General features: G+C 47.4%; 2 protein-coding genes across 2 annotated transcripts in view; one reads left to right on the forward strand and one right to left on the reverse strand.

Annotated features, from left to right (window-relative positions):
- Nucleotides 1-15,089, reverse strand: part of ZNF654 (zinc finger protein 654) — a 192,284-nt gene that overhangs the window by 80,127 nt on the left and 97,068 nt on the right. The gene's annotated exons all lie outside the window — the stretch shown is intronic.
- On the forward strand, nucleotides 283-8,144 carry CGGBP1 (CGG triplet repeat binding protein 1). Its single transcript, XM_074998670.1, has 2 exons — nucleotides 283-386; nucleotides 2,073-8,144. Exon 2 carries the CDS (start codon nucleotides 2,092-2,094, stop codon nucleotides 2,593-2,595), a length of 504 nt encoding a protein of 167 aa, XP_074854771.1. The 5' UTR covers nucleotides 283-386; nucleotides 2,073-2,091; the 3' UTR covers nucleotides 2,596-8,144.

The raw sequence follows: 15,089 nt of genomic DNA on the forward strand, positions 1-15,089 counted from the left end.
ATGTGATTGGATGAAACCTAACTTCGTTACTGAGGTTCCGTATTTTGATTGGTGAGAAGTGAATTCAATCAATTTCAGTAAACTTACTTATAACGGGGTCTGAGCTGGTCTGGTATCGGCCCATCGTGAGCATCCCCATCTCTGGATCGGTCCGAAGAACCTTCAATCATAATCATTTTCCCCGCCCACCAGTTTGGCATTGGAGGGAAGAGTTGCCTATCTTTTCATAGTGCAGCCAGGCGACCACTCCTTGGCATGGTGCTTGAAGCAAACAGCTCACTGATTGGAGCAGGCGTTGTTAGGTTGCTTAGTCCCGCCTACCGCAGCTGCTGGGGCGGTGGGCAAATCGGTGGAGCCGGCAGTTGCGCGGCGCCCGCTCGGCGGGGGTAAGATGGGGCGTGGGTGGGGGAGGGGCGACCTGCACTGGTCGCTCGGGGAGGCGGGATCGGCTCAGGTGGGCTGTGTAACGGGACTGGGGCCGGGCCGGCGCGAGAAGACGCTGCAGCTGGGGCTGACGGGGGTGCGGGGGCCGCAGTCCCGGCGGGGCGGGGCGGGGCGGGAGAGCAGGACGCGCGGGGTAACGAGATCAAATCTGTTGCGTCCATCTCAGCGCTTCACCACCTGACGCTTCTCACACCTCCAGTCAGCTGGAGGCAAGTTGTCTGCTGAGTTGAGCGGGGCCCTGTGCAGGCGCGAGGGCGGCTTCTTCCCTCCTAGAGCTAGGAGCACTAGGCCTGAGTCTTGATTGCTTAAGCCTCAGCCTGGACTCTAGTTTAAATGCATGTGTGTTTGGGGTAGGAGCGGTGAACGGTCTCTCAACAGTTCTGGCAACACTCAGACTACTGAGTAGTCGTTGACAATGTCCTGTCAATACAGTGTTGCATACTGTGGGGGGTGGAAGCTACAAACGGCTGAGATAAATAAATGTTACTGCTTCAAAGGAGATAAGTAGGGTGAAGCAGTGTTTACTCTCAAAACAGTCATGCCCTGCCTTGTTTGTCTAATAAAGGTAATTGGGAAGACACTACATTTGAATTTCTTGAATAGTAAAAATTCCTTCTTAAAGTGCACAGCTTAGGTCCAGGGGGTAACATTAATTTATTTTTAAAATGGGGCCTTGTGTTCTTGCAGCTCTAGAAACTTTTCAACATTTTGCCCTAGTTCACGAGATGCTTCTGTCTCAACAGAAGTCTTCACTATGACCAGTGATGTGACATGACCATGCTATCTTTTTATTCATGACTGTGTCTACACTAGTGAGTTCTTTCAAAAGAAAGGGGTTCTTTCAAAAGATCCTATAGAGGACCCACACACAAAAAGTGTTCTTTTCAAAGCAAATCAAAAGAATGCAGCATTCCTTTCAAAATCACTTTTCCTTTCCTATTTCAGCAAGAGCTACTCTAGAAAGTAAGCATAGATGCGCTGCAGGGCCCTTTTTTCAAAAAAGCTGTCCTCATAGGGCCTGGTTTTTCGATCCCCAGCCTGTTCTTTCAAAAGAGCAGCGAGCTGTGTGGATGCTCTCTTTCAAAACAGCAGAGTGCTCTTCTGATCTGTTTTTTTGCGTGTGGACACTCCCTTTCAAAAGAAGCTTTTTCAGAAGAGATCTTCTGGAAGGGCTTCTTTCAAAAGATCTCTGTAGTGTAGACATAGCCCATGTTGTTTTTGTCTCCGCTCCTGGAAATTCCTCTGTTGTTCAGTATAAATATGATATAGCCAGTTGGTGTAAACATTCTAAAATAGATAGCTCTAGGGCCTTGGATCTCCCACTGGGCTGTCCAAGATGACTTGTTAAAAAAAAAAAATCTGAATCACAAGTAAAATTTAGAATTCTCCAGACTACTGGGGGGGATGTCAATAGTTAAATACCCCCATTCAATTGATCTTAAAACTTTGACATGTAGTTTCTCAATTACACTTCTCTCATGTTGTCTTCCTATCAGTCATTCAGCATGTACAATGTTTTGCCCAGTTATATCTAGAGTAAATAAAATTCATCTAGATGTATAAATGTGGAGCCTAGGGCAGTTGATTTACATGATTCTGATATGCATTTCTCTTTTTATTTTTTTAAGAAGGTTACTGGAAACAACAATGGAACGTTTTGGAGTGAAAGCTACTCCTTCCCGTAACCGTTCTAAGACAGCTTTGTATGTGACCCCTCGGGATCGTGTAACTGAATTTGGAAGTGAACTGCATGAAGATGGAGGAAAATTATTCTGTACTTCCTGCAATGTAGTCCTGAATCACGTTCGTAAGTCTGCAATCAATGACCATCTCAAGTCTAAAACACATACAAAGCGGAAGGCAGAGTTTGAGGAGCAGAATGTCAGAAAGAAGCAGAGGACTCTCACTGCTTCTCTCCAGTGCAACAGTGCTGCTCAGGCAGAGAAAATAAATGTCATCCAGGACTTTGTGAAGATGTGCCTGGAAGCTAACATTCCACTTGAGAAAGCAGACCATCCCTCAGTGCGAGCTTTCCTGTCTCGTCATGTGAAGAATGGTAGTTCCATTCCAAAGTCAGACCAGCTAAGGAAAACATACCTGCCTGATGGCTATGATAATGAGAATCAGCTCCTCAATACAGAAGACTGTTAAGAAAACTTTTTTCAGGATGGAGTATTAAAGTTACATATTGGCGGTGTGGTTTATTTTTATATTCATGTGTACACTGTTATATATTTGTTTTACAGTTTATTTTGTATTACTGTAGAAATTACAATCTGTCACCAAAATTAGTGATGAGCCACAGACTTTTGATAACTCTACGGTGGACTTTATATCCACAGTAAAGCAGAACTCATTTTCAAGGTAGGGAACATCATATTGCTGACTATATAAATACCAACTTAATGTGACATTAACGAACACTTATGCATGGAGGACTTTCCATGCCAACTCAGTCTTGTCATCCTCATTGCACAAAGAAGGACAAACAGTGCAAATTACCTTACTACATCATACCAATGGACCATAAAGCCTGTACCACTAAAAGTGAGGAAAAACCCTATATAATGGCCAGTTACATTGTAATCTGTCCACGGAAGCAAATTCCAACTGCCGGTAAAGGTTGATTTGTTCTTGAGAGTACGGGGACTTGGATCCTTTTGAAAACACACATCTATTCTATCTAATGTAACTCTGAATGTTATTGTCTGTCTAAATATCTACTTATGACTTCATTTTCCTCTTAAATCAAGGAGTTTGATGGTTTTGTTACATATTGCATAATTGAAAAAAAAAGCACTAACCTCGGATTTAAATTCACTATCTTGCACTTTTAAGGGGTCCCTTTAATGTAAGGTTTTGAGCAAGGTGCCTTGTGCAGCTGCTGGCCTATGAAACACATGCCTGATCACAGTCCCTAATAACATAAATGGTGATGTTTTCCTAATCTGGCAGAGGAAGCAGAACAGCTTATTTTCTGTCTGTTAGCTAAAGATTAGAGCACAGCTGGAACTGATTGACATATGGGAATAGCAGTTCAGCTGTGTGACTTGAGTTTAAGATTACTAATGCTCTTGCATTCTTTTACAGGGTCTTGTGCTTGTAGCAGACTAAGCGACCTAAATGTGAAAAGTAGAATAAGTGTTATCTGGAGTACAGTTTCTTTTCCAAGACAGTGCCATGTTCGCTGTATCTTAGTGGTCTACACTAGGGGAGAAAAATTGACCTAAAATGTGCAACTCCAGCTACAAGAATAGTGTAGCTGGAGTCAACATCGTTAAGTCAACTTTCTCTGCATCCCCACAGCGGGATGTCAGTGGAAGAAACTCTTGTACTGACTTCCATTACTTCTCGCAACTGCAAGGAGTACTGGATCAATGAGAACACCCTCAGTGTTTGATTTAACACGTCCCTTACCAGATGCTCTAAATTGAACCCCAGAAGATTGATCTCTGCCATTTTGACACTGCAGTAACTGTAGGTGTAACTTTAAAAAAAGTGAAGTATATCAGTAATATACTTTTGTTCCTCCCTAAATTGTGTTCATTGTACCCTTTTCTCATCTTTTTGGAGGGTTGAGTATTATGGCTAAATTAAGTATGGTGGTAGACCATTGAACTTAGCCTCCTAGACAGCTCTTGAGTGAGGAGAGAGAATTTTGTGCAGAGGCAAGTAACACCGTTGTCTTTTCTGGTTGCCTTCCCTGGACTGTGAGCATCTCCTAAGCAGTGCAGCATGCCCTCTGCTCACCATAAATAGAGACTTGCCTATCCACAGAGATCTATTTCATATCTGCAGATAGTGGAACTGATACCCTCATAGGGCTCTCAGCATCCTCCCTCACCTTTTGTCCCCAAGCAGAGGAGGAGGGTGCAAGGGCAGGCCCCTTCCTTGCTGGTAGGGAAAGGTTGCAAGAGGGGCTGAGCACTGGCTCTGCCTAGCCCCCTGCCCCTCCCCCCACCTGGTGAGCACTGCCCTTTGGAGCCTCAGCTTCTTATTGGCCCTTAGCCACAGTCCCTTCTTTCCTGTTGCCTGCCTTTTTCCTGCACCACACTGGCCACTGACATGTGCTCCCTAACCCTTCCCCCCTCCAGATTTGTTGGGGTATAGCAGTAGAATCCATGTTGCAGATTGGCTGAAGTGTTGAGCCAATTGGACATGGATCCACATTTTTGTGTTGACGCAAGGCTCTAACCATAAAGGCAGAGACTTAAGTGTGCTGTCTTTCAGTTTTAGTTTTTCCTGTTTTGCTGCTTTTTTTCCTTTCTGGTTTTTCACTAACAGTATTTCTTATTTTTTTTTCATTTTAGGGTGCTGACTGTAGTATTCACTAATGGTGCTTACAGGTGTGATTGGAGAGGGACACACTCACTCCTTATTAACTTGCTTGGTTTCTGCAGCTCTCAGTAATGTAAAAGGCACATCAGCTTGAGGAAGAAAGGAAAGCGCATAATGCTATTTTTATGCAATCTTCAAAAACTTGTCATGAATGGCTCAAAAGAGAACATTTACAGTTTAATCATTTCTTCATTGCAGCTGATTGCTTTCTGTGCAAGGTATATTTGTATAGACATAGCAAACTAAACCAACAGTGGGCAAGCAAATTGTTGCACTTGTGCTGAACGCCACAGCAGCCACTGATGCTCAACTCCATTTTCATTATCAATTGCTGCATTAGTACTTCAGATAGAAGTAGTAATGCAAATCTTTCTCCTGATCTTGGATGTTTCAGTTTACTTTTGTGAATGTAATTAGTTTTGAGACATGCTTATTGCAGCTTAAGATCATGCATTGGCTAGTGCTGGAATTGTTTTATATGAATCCTCTTAAGACATGAGTATAAATAACCACTGCCCGTAGCCTTTTCTACCTTAGGCTATGTCTAGATTGCCAGGAACTGTCAGCAAAAGATATGCAAATTGCACAATGCATTTGCGTATCTTTTGCTGACAGTTCTGTTGGGAGAGGCTTTCCTGACATTTGGCCCATCCACACAGGGCCAAGTGTTGGAAACCTCCACCTCTGTCGAGACATCCCTTCTTCCCCATGGAACGATGCGTACAGGGATGTCAAAAGAATGCTCCTGAGTGGCATATCTCTTTTGAGAGATCTGCAGTCTGGATGTGTGCTCTGTTGACAAAAGCGTGCAGTCTAGATATGCCTTAAAATGATAGTGTTCTTCCATGACAACTTCTTGTTTCAGTGCAGTAATGCTGCCTGCACTTCATTAATCAAAGTTAGGCTGGGTCTATGGTAGGGTTCTAAGTTGATTTCCAACACACAGTTCTATCTACACCACTAGCATAGTTAGAATCAATGTATCAGAATCAACTTTCTTATATTGTGTAGATCAGGGGCTCGTGCCAAAGTCCTTTACTCCACACAATAGCGTTGCTGATACCAGAGATCTATATTGCCATGTCTTAACAAGCAGCAAAATCAAATGCCAGGTAAGTGTAGATATACCCTTAGATATACCCTCAGATATCTTGGAATTAGTTTTTTACTCCATCCATACAACTCTAGTAAGGATGAATCACAGAGGGAAAACTGTTGAGAGAACTGACACAAGAACTTGAGTATGAATTATTGAAGTCAGTCTTCCATTAAAACAAAGTGCTATTTTAGGTACTAGTATGAGATGACTAATTCTAGCCTGGATTTTTATATAATGCCAACAATAATTTGTGAAATTTAGGGACACTTTCCAAAAACCTAAACACAAATGTTTTTCTTCTGCTTTCTACTGTTAAACTAATAAACCATTTTTTAAAAAAAACTATGCTACCATTTTGTTTCAGCATATTGGTGCACAGACTAATGAAACAAAACAAAAAGGCCATTTCAGTCTTGTTTTAGAAGAAACAATGTGACAGGCAACTTTGGTAAATAATTTTCTTCCTCAAGTACCTAAGAGATTACTCAAATAATAGAAAAACATTAGTAATGTGATTTAGGTAGACCTTTTGAAACACTGTACTTGTCTATAAAGTGATAAAAATCTGATCTAAAATTAGACTTCCACTGTATCAATTTACACATTTAAGGTAGTTCTTCGCAGGCATCCTACAGTATTTCAGTGCCAATTTTTCTTTTTTTTTTTTTTTTTTTAAATGAAAAAATCATGCTAGGAGCCCACCCCTTGTAACAAACCTTAGTTCTTACATTTACCTTGGGATCATTAAGGGTTCACAGCATGGCCCAGATAATTGAAATACAGTGGTATTAATGAAAAGAGTAAATGTATTTGCCTTGCTTTTAACATGCCCAGTCTATGTGTGATAATGGGGTTTTATTGTGACTCCTTTCTCAAGCTTCACTGGAACAGTACTAGTGGAAAATGATAATCATTTTTCTCTTGATTGTTTTCAAAAATAACAGACTTCCAACTTTTATGGAAAGTATTCATAAAGTCTTAAAAATACAAACAGCATACCAGGCAAATTTGAGCCTAGAAAAAGTGTGACAGGCAAGTGGTGAATTAATTTATTCTCTTACGTAATTCTAATCATACTCCACAATGTGGATTCTGTTTTAATTTAAACTGCCTATGAGACATGCACACTTGTTTTATTTGAACGTGCAAATGTTTTCTGGGATTTTGCATTTTAAAATAAAACTTTTGTCCTTGACGAATCACACTTGCTTTGGGTGGCAAATTACAGTCAAAACTTCAGCTGGAACTCACCCCTAACTCTGTATACCAGGAATTCAGTATTTAATGAAATGTTAAAATTCATGGGTTTTCCTTCTGCATTATTCCAAATGCTTCCTGAAGATCAAGCCCTTAACATATGAAGTAATAGAAACTTTTTTTAAGTTGCCTCATGTGATAGAATTAAGGGTCTGCTGTAAACGGCTTTGCCACCCTTAACATATTTGATAGTTGTGATTGTGATAATTTTTTTTAATTTTGTAAATAGGCTAGATTGGCAGCTGGACACTATGTACTTTGAAATGCATTTTTAAAAGCCAATTTTCAAAAAGATGGGCAAAACTAGCATTCTGTGCTTGACAGTCATATAGGGGGTTATGCATCAAGTAGTGTAGTATTTTTGTAGTGTTTCAGGCAGGCTGAGTGTCACCAGGACAAAACAAATAAAGGTCTTTAATATTTTTTGATCCCATGTCATTTTAAAAGCATTTTGAAACCTGTAATCTGACTGGTCATTAGTTCATAGAAATCATTAAACCTATTGTGTAGTTTGAAAATGGTTTTCCATTAAAGAGAGGGACTTGTTTCAGCAGTGTGGATAATTCATTAGCCTGAAAAAGATTTTTCGTCTGGAGTTATTTTATTTTGCTGATTCTACAGAACTGAACAGTGAAGCACTTTAGCCCAGCTTTGTTTGATACTGTATTGTCCTAATTTTCAGAGTGTCTCTGGAAGTCTGTGGTCAGATATATTCCTTGTTTATTCTGTTCACTTTGTCCTTCTTGCTAACTTTTATTCCATCAAGCATGTAACCTTATCACTTATTGTAAGATTTTAATGTTGTATGTTTAACTTGAATTTCTCTAACCCAAAATAAAAAGGTGGTATTACCAGCTGTTTGAATGTACCATTACATATGAAACTCTAGAGTCAGCCTTTTTCCCCAGCAAATGGATGTACAAGGAGAAAGGATGGCCCCATGATTATGGTGCTACTCTAGGACCTGGCAATAGCAGACCTGGGTCTAGTTCCCTGCTCTGCAGCAAATTTCCTCCCTGACCTGGGTCAGTTCACCGAGTTTTGCCTTGCCTCATACACAGGTGTAACAGCAATAAAGGGTGTTGAGAGAATAACTACATTAATGATTAAACGACGGACATATATTGGTGATGGTCCTTAACCCTAGTCCTTTTCTTCTATAAAGTAAACAAACACATAAACTGCATTATCTTATAACGTTTTTCATTTGTAATGCTACTAATAAAGTTATAAAAATGTAGAACAAGCCAGAATAACTAGATGCATAACTATGTCCAGGGATAAATGAAATATTCAGAAGTTGCTGCTGTTCATTGTCAAGGAAAGGCAGTGTGGAATCCTGAAAAGAAGGCACAGAGGCTAATACTGTTTCTGACAAGTAATGAACATTGTCAAGTGGCAATCCTTTGCAGATCACCCCACTATAAGAATCACATGATTTGCTACGTAATTCCATGACTGTTCTAATGTAGTTTAATTATTGGAATATCTGTGCAATGACCTACAGATCATGTTTCTAAGCTCTACCTTGTATTTATCATCATAGCGTAGGCCTGGTAAAAACACGTATTTTTCATTGACTGAAGAGGACCACTTCTGGTGTGACCCATGAAATTAGCACAAATTTCTCAGTGAGGAAAGATTTTGTGTTCCATACTGATTTTTTATAATGTAATTAGGATAGTAGCAAAAGTTAAAATTACAAAAGAGACAAGACACCACCCAGAGCTGCCACAGGGCAGCCATGGTCAGGAGCCTCCATGCGCCTCCTGGGTAGCCTCATTTAAGGGGCTGCTACTGGCCTGTTCCCCTCAGTAAATGCACCCAGCTTGGCTGCCAGCAGGCCAGGAGCCCTGCAGGTCTGCTACCTTGCACCTGCACTGGACACAGGAAGTGGGGGAGCCCAGGCAGAGCCCGCGGGGCGGCTGTGTCTGGTTCCTACGGGCTTGCTGACAGAGAGGTTAGGGGCTGTGTGTGGTGGACCAGCTGTGCCCCCGTCTCTGTGATCTCAGCAGTGCCCACGCTCCTAGTGGCTGTTGGCAGCTGGCTGTGGCACAGCTGCACAGGAAGATAGGGAGGGCAGGTGGTAGCTGGGTGTGCTGACAGCACTGGGTGCAGAGCCAAGATAGTAATGTGGGAAGTGATGCAGTGCGTAGGGCCAAGGGTGCACGTGGAGGTGCGAGTAGTGATGTGTGTGTGCTTAAAGGTAGGGTGTGTAGATGGTGATGGTATTGTGTGTCGAGGTAGGGAAGTGTGTACAGATAGGATGTAAATGGTGGTGGTGCTGTACCAAGAGGCAGGTGTATTTAAGTTCTGGTGGCCCTGTGTGTGCAGGACAGGGTGTGTGGAAGTGGGGCACTGTAGAGGAGCAGGCTATGTGGAAGTGGGACTGCGAGCAGGGGCAGGGCATGTGGCAGTGGGGTGATGTGCACACGCTGCCAGCAGGGCGTGGTTGTGTGTGCTCTGCTAGTCAGTCGGGCAGTACCTTAATCTCTCCTAGGTGAGGCCTAAGAGCTCAGCTGGCAGGGAAGGCCGAGGTGCTGGGATGAGTTTGGATGTTTGAACCCCAGGTCTGGCCTCTGTAGGGCCAACTGGGGGGCGGTAATGCCTTCCTATCCCTTCTGACCTTCGTGTCTATGCCCAGCACCTTCCCACTGCCATGGTGCTGCTCTGCCTGGGCTCTCCTCCCACCTCCCATGTCCAGCACGGGTGCAAGGGAGCAGAACTGCAGGGCTCCTGGCCCACACTAGCAGCCAGGCTGGGTGCATTGACTGCCTGCCCTGCACTCACTGGGGTGAAAAGCCTGGTAGCATCCACTTAAAGGAGGCTACCTGTGAGGTACACAGAGGCTACTGGCTGTGGCTGCCCCATGGGCTGTGCTGGGCACCTCTGGGCAGCGTCTTGCCCCAGGGGGATCCCCAGCAGCCATGTGGGAGGCCAGGCCACTCTAGGGTTGCCATATTTTCAGAATGCTTATGAAGGACAGTGCCCTCCCACTCCCCCAGAAACAGGCACCCCCAGCCCCCTGCTCTTATCCCATCCCTCTCCCCTCCTCCAGAGGCAGGCCCCTGCTCAAACCCCATCCCCATCTCTAGTAAAACTCAGTGTTAAAGAGCAAGAGAATATTTTCAGGAAAGCAGAATTACAAGGTAAGTACTTTCCCCTTTCTTGCTAATGCCACAGTTTCCAACATGCTGCTATTGTGGTGAATGTGGGTTGGCAGGCTGGTGCAGTGGCTTGGGTAGTAGCTCAGGCACTGCGAGGTTGGCTCGGGGCCATGCAGTGGTGTAGTGGCTCTTCAGGCACTGTGCTGCTGGAGCCGCCCAGCCCCAAGCGCCACGCGGTGCCTGAGCTCCCAAGCCACCACTGTCGCATGGCACACAAGGAGCTACCATGTGAGCCCCTGGAGCCACGTTGCTGCCACCCAAACTGTTGCACCTGCTCTCAGGGCTGCATGGCTTGAGGCTGGGCAGCTTGGGTAGCACCTCTCGTGAGTCTGTGGGGGCTGGGGGGGTACAGCACCTGGCTGCAGGGGGTGGTGACGGTGCCTGGTGGGGGAGGGTATTTGGCAATCAAGTGTCTTCCTTTTGGACACCAGGGGACTAATGCATAGTTGATTAGGTGCATTATGAGCAACTTATCTCTGCCCAAGTTAGGAGGAAATACTAGACAGATTATTGGCTTGCGATGATGCATAAATCTTTCCTTCAGCACAAACAAGTAGTCCTGTGGCACCTTATAGACTAATTGATATTTTGGAACATAAGTTTTTGTGGGCAAAGACCCACTTCATCAGATAGAATCATAGAACGCTAGAACTGGAAGGGACCTTGAGAGGTCACCGTCTTCAGTTCCCTGCCCTCTTGGCAGGACAAAGCATCATTTATACCATCCCCAATAGGTGTCCATCTAACCTGCTCTTAAAAATCTCCAGCGATGGAGATTCCACAACCTCCCTACGTAACTAATTCCAGTGTTTGACCACCCTGACAGTTAGGAAGTTTTTCCTAATGTCCAACCTAAGTCTCCACTGCTGCAGTTTAAGCCCATTGCTTCTTATCCTATCCTCAGAGGTGAAGGAGAAAATTGTTCTCCCTCCTCATTGTAATCTTCTTTAAGGTACTTGAAAGCCACTATCATGTCACTGCTAAATCTTCTCTTTTCTGAAATAAACAAGCCCAGTTATTTCAGTTTTTCCTCATAGTTCATGTTCTCTAGACCTTTAACCATTCTTGTTGCTCTTCTTTGGACCTTCTCCAATTTCTCCACATCTTTCTTGAAATATGGTGTCCAGAACTGGGCACAATACTACAATTGAGGCCTAATGGGTGCAGAGAAAGCAAAAAAGTGACCTCTCATGTCTTGCTCACTACAAGCCTGTTAATGTGCCCCAGAATCTTGTTTGCTTTTTTTGTAACACCATCACACTGATGACTCATATTTAGCTTTTGGTCCACTATGACCCCCAAATCCCCTTCTGCAGTACTCCTTCCTAGGCATAGGTTTTAAAGTCATTCTGTGTATATGAAGCTGATTGCTCCTTCCTAAGCGGAGTGCTTTGCACTTGTCCTTATTAAACTTCATCCTGTTTACCTCAGACCATTCCTCCAGTTTGTCCAGATCCTTTTGAATTCTGACCCTATCCTCCAAAGCAGTTGCAACCCCTCCCAGCTTGGTATCATCTGTAAACTTAATAAGTGTACTTTCTATACCAATATCTAAATTGTTGATGAAGATATTGCATAGAACCAGTCCCAAAACAGATTCCTCTGGGACCTCACTTGTTATACCCTTCCAGCATGACTGCAAGTCATTAATAACTACTCTCTCAGAACGGTTATCCTGTCAGTTATGCACGCACCTTCTCATGGCCCCATCTAAGTTGTATTTGCCTAGTTGTATTTGTATGTGATAAGATCATGCAAAACTGTGTCAAATGCCTTACTAAAGTCTAGGTGTACCACATCCACCATTTCACCCTTATCCGCAAGACTTGTTAGCCTCTCAAAAAAAAGACACCATGCACTATCAGATTGGTCTAGCATGATTTGTTCTTTTGCCTTATTTTCTTCCAGATGTTTGCAGAATATGACAAAGTCAGTCCTATTCCTGGGCCTCTGGCCTCTATTCAGTCCATTGGACCCACTCAAGGACCCAGGTGCCTTTACTGGGTCAAGGGGCAGTCTTAGGAGAACCCAGCCCCTGCCCACTCATGCCAGGTTTGGACTCATGGACCCTATGAGGCTGCTAGTGGGAAGGGCTGACTCCCTTAGCACAGCAGCTCTTCTCCTGGGCCACTTCCCCAGATGATTCCCTCAGTACCTTCTCCAGGCTACAGCTGTAACAAGTCCCCCTGTCAGTCTACTACAGCTCCTCACTCTCCCTCTGTAGTTCCTGGTGCTCCTGTTCCTTTCTTCCGCTCCTTTCCAACCTGCTTTCTCTCAATACTTCTGGTCTCCTCGCCCACACACACTCCCCTCCCCGTGAAGGGTTTTTAAAAGCCTCTTATTAGCTCAGTCATTGGGGCCAGCTGGCCCCATTTATTCTGAACCATCTCTGACCCAGCTGCCTCTGATTGCCCTGCTGGCCCTTCTGCTTGGCTGTGGGTGCTCCAGGCAGGATGATGGAGACCCCCTGGGAGGCTCCTGCTGCCGCTGCCGTGGGACCCCCTGGCTCCCCACAGTTGGAAGGCAAGATAATGGGAGCCACCCAGCCCCTGACTGCCTGGACCCCTTGCAGGGCTGTTTACCCCTGCCTTTTCTGGGGTCAGCTTCCCTCCTGCCTTGGGCAGATAGGCTGTTTCCTTCTCCCCCAACACCTCCACCCTTCCAGCTAGTTCTCTTAGGAGCTGCTGAGTGGGTGGAGGGTGGGGAACTCTTGCCCCCTGCCCTTTAACAAGGGGGGTCCCCCCTTCCTTTCCATCTTTTGGGGGAGGAAACTGCTGGTCCCCCATTTGGCCCCCCCCTTCCTCTAGCAGCTGCTGCATCCTCACCACCTGGAGAAGGTAAGGGGCTTTCTTAAAGGGGCAGTTGGGCTCCCTCCACAGCATCCTGTGGAGTGGCTGGGTGATGGGTGAGTTTGGGGGGGGGCTACATAGCCAGGGGTGGGGTGTTAGGGTGTGGCCCCTGCCCCACCTCTGCAGCCACCCCCTCCCTTACTGCCCTCCCCACACCCAGCTACTGCTGGGGCCCCCTCCACCTGGGCCCCCTCCAACCAGCTGCCCCTTCCTTCTCCCCCCAGTTTCTTGAGGCTCTGCAGCAGCTGCTGTGGGCCCACCCCTCAGGCGCACGTGGGCACACCCCTTCCCCCATTAACCCCACGCCCATTCCCCCTAGGTTGGCTGTGCCACCCCTCCTTCCCACCCCCTGCCACGTGCCCGTGCCCCCCCTTTTTGTTTTAGTAAAGCGCCTGAGCCCCACCCCACGCACAAACTTTGATTCCCTCCACATCCCAGTGCAGAAACAGGAGCCATCTCACCATCTTGTGCTGGGAGTTGTGGCCATTTTTGCTTTCTCTTTCCCTGACCTCGCTCCCCTTGCCCTGCCCTTCCCCCATCTGACTGGGTCCTCAGCCCGGCCAGTGGGGGAGGGGCAGCCACGCCTCACCCCTTCCTTCCCCTCCACTCTCCTCCCCCTCCCCCGTTCTTTCTTAAAGGCCTCCACCCCCAGTAAACCTCTTCCATCTTAAAACCCCCCTGCATGACCCCCACACCCACTGGAGGGTCATCCAGCGACCCCCTCCGCCTTCCACTGTCACCCCTCCCACCCCTGAAATGGCGGCCCACTCGTCCAGGGCCGCCCACAACTCTGCCGCCATGTCGGCTGAGGGCGCGGGCGCAGGCTCTGGGGCTCCCACCACCTCCGCCGCGGCGTCCTCCAGTAACCCGGCTCCAAACCCACCCCCCCAAAAGGGCAGGAAGGGCCAGGGGAAAAGAAAGGGCAAGAGCCCCTCCTGGAAGGCTAAACCCACTGTGGCGGGGACTCTCCCCCAGGCTGCCCAAAAACTTTCCGCAGCCTCCCCTTCCCCCTGCTCCCTCCACCACTCCTGGGGGCCCTGACATCTCGGCCCCCAGGTCGTATGCCCAGGCAGCAGCCGCCACCCTGCACCCTGCTCCTCCCGCCTCCGCCGGGACTACCATCCCCACGGTCGCGGGTCCCTCCGCGTGCTCACCAGGAGGCACGGGGTCCGCTGCCTCCTGGTGGCTGCCTCGCCCCACGTGGAGACCTACGTGCGGGCGTTGGCACGGGTGGTGGGGTCCGCGGCCGTGGTGGCGGCCTCCCGGATGTTCGGGAAGATCGTTTTCTTCCTGGCTTTGGAGGCCGCTGCCCAGGAGGCGGTGGAGAGGGCCCTGGCGGTTGGGGGCGTGCACGTGCCCCTGGAGCCGCTGGAAGACCTGGGCATGCGGGTGGTGTTCTCATCTGTCCCACCCTTCCTTCCCAACTCCGCCCTTCTGCCTTTCCTCACTACCCTGGGCCGGCCTTTGACGGTCCTGAGTCCCCTCCCCCTAGGCTGCAAAGACCCCGCCCTATGGCACGTGCTCTCCTTCTGCCAGCAGGCTCGGATCCAGCTGCCGCCGGCGGCAGCACAGGGCGGGGTGGCCCAGGAGGGGACTATACTGGTGCCCTATCAAGGGGCCCAGTATCGGGTCTTTTATGCCCTGGGGGAGGCCCAGTGCTTTGGGTGCTGGGCGGCGGGGCATGTCCGGAGGGATTGCCCCCTGGCCCGGCATGAAGAGGAGCCTGGGACCTCCTCCGACCTGGGGGGCGTCAGCCACGAGACCGGCGGCGCCCCGACTGCGACAGGCCCTGGGACCGCCCCTCCTCCTCCTCCTCAGCCCGGATGGATCCATCGCTGCTCGGGCATCGGAGGGTGCCGGGCAGCATGGTGCTGGGCAAGAAGAAGCAGGCGCCGGCACCCAAGCGGGCACAAGAGCCGGGCCTGCGGAGGAGAG

This window comes from Carettochelys insculpta, chromosome 1, assembly GCF_033958435.1.
Source record: "Carettochelys insculpta isolate YL-2023 chromosome 1, ASM3395843v1, whole genome shotgun sequence".
NCBI lineage: Eukaryota > Metazoa > Chordata > Testudines > Carettochelyidae > Carettochelys > Carettochelys insculpta.

Bases quoted from the DNA above. Each gene is read 5' to 3' on its own strand.
- CGGBP1 (XM_074998670.1), top strand. From the start codon at position 2,092: ATGGAACGTTTTGGAGTGAAAGCTACTCCTTCCCGTAACCGTTCTAAG.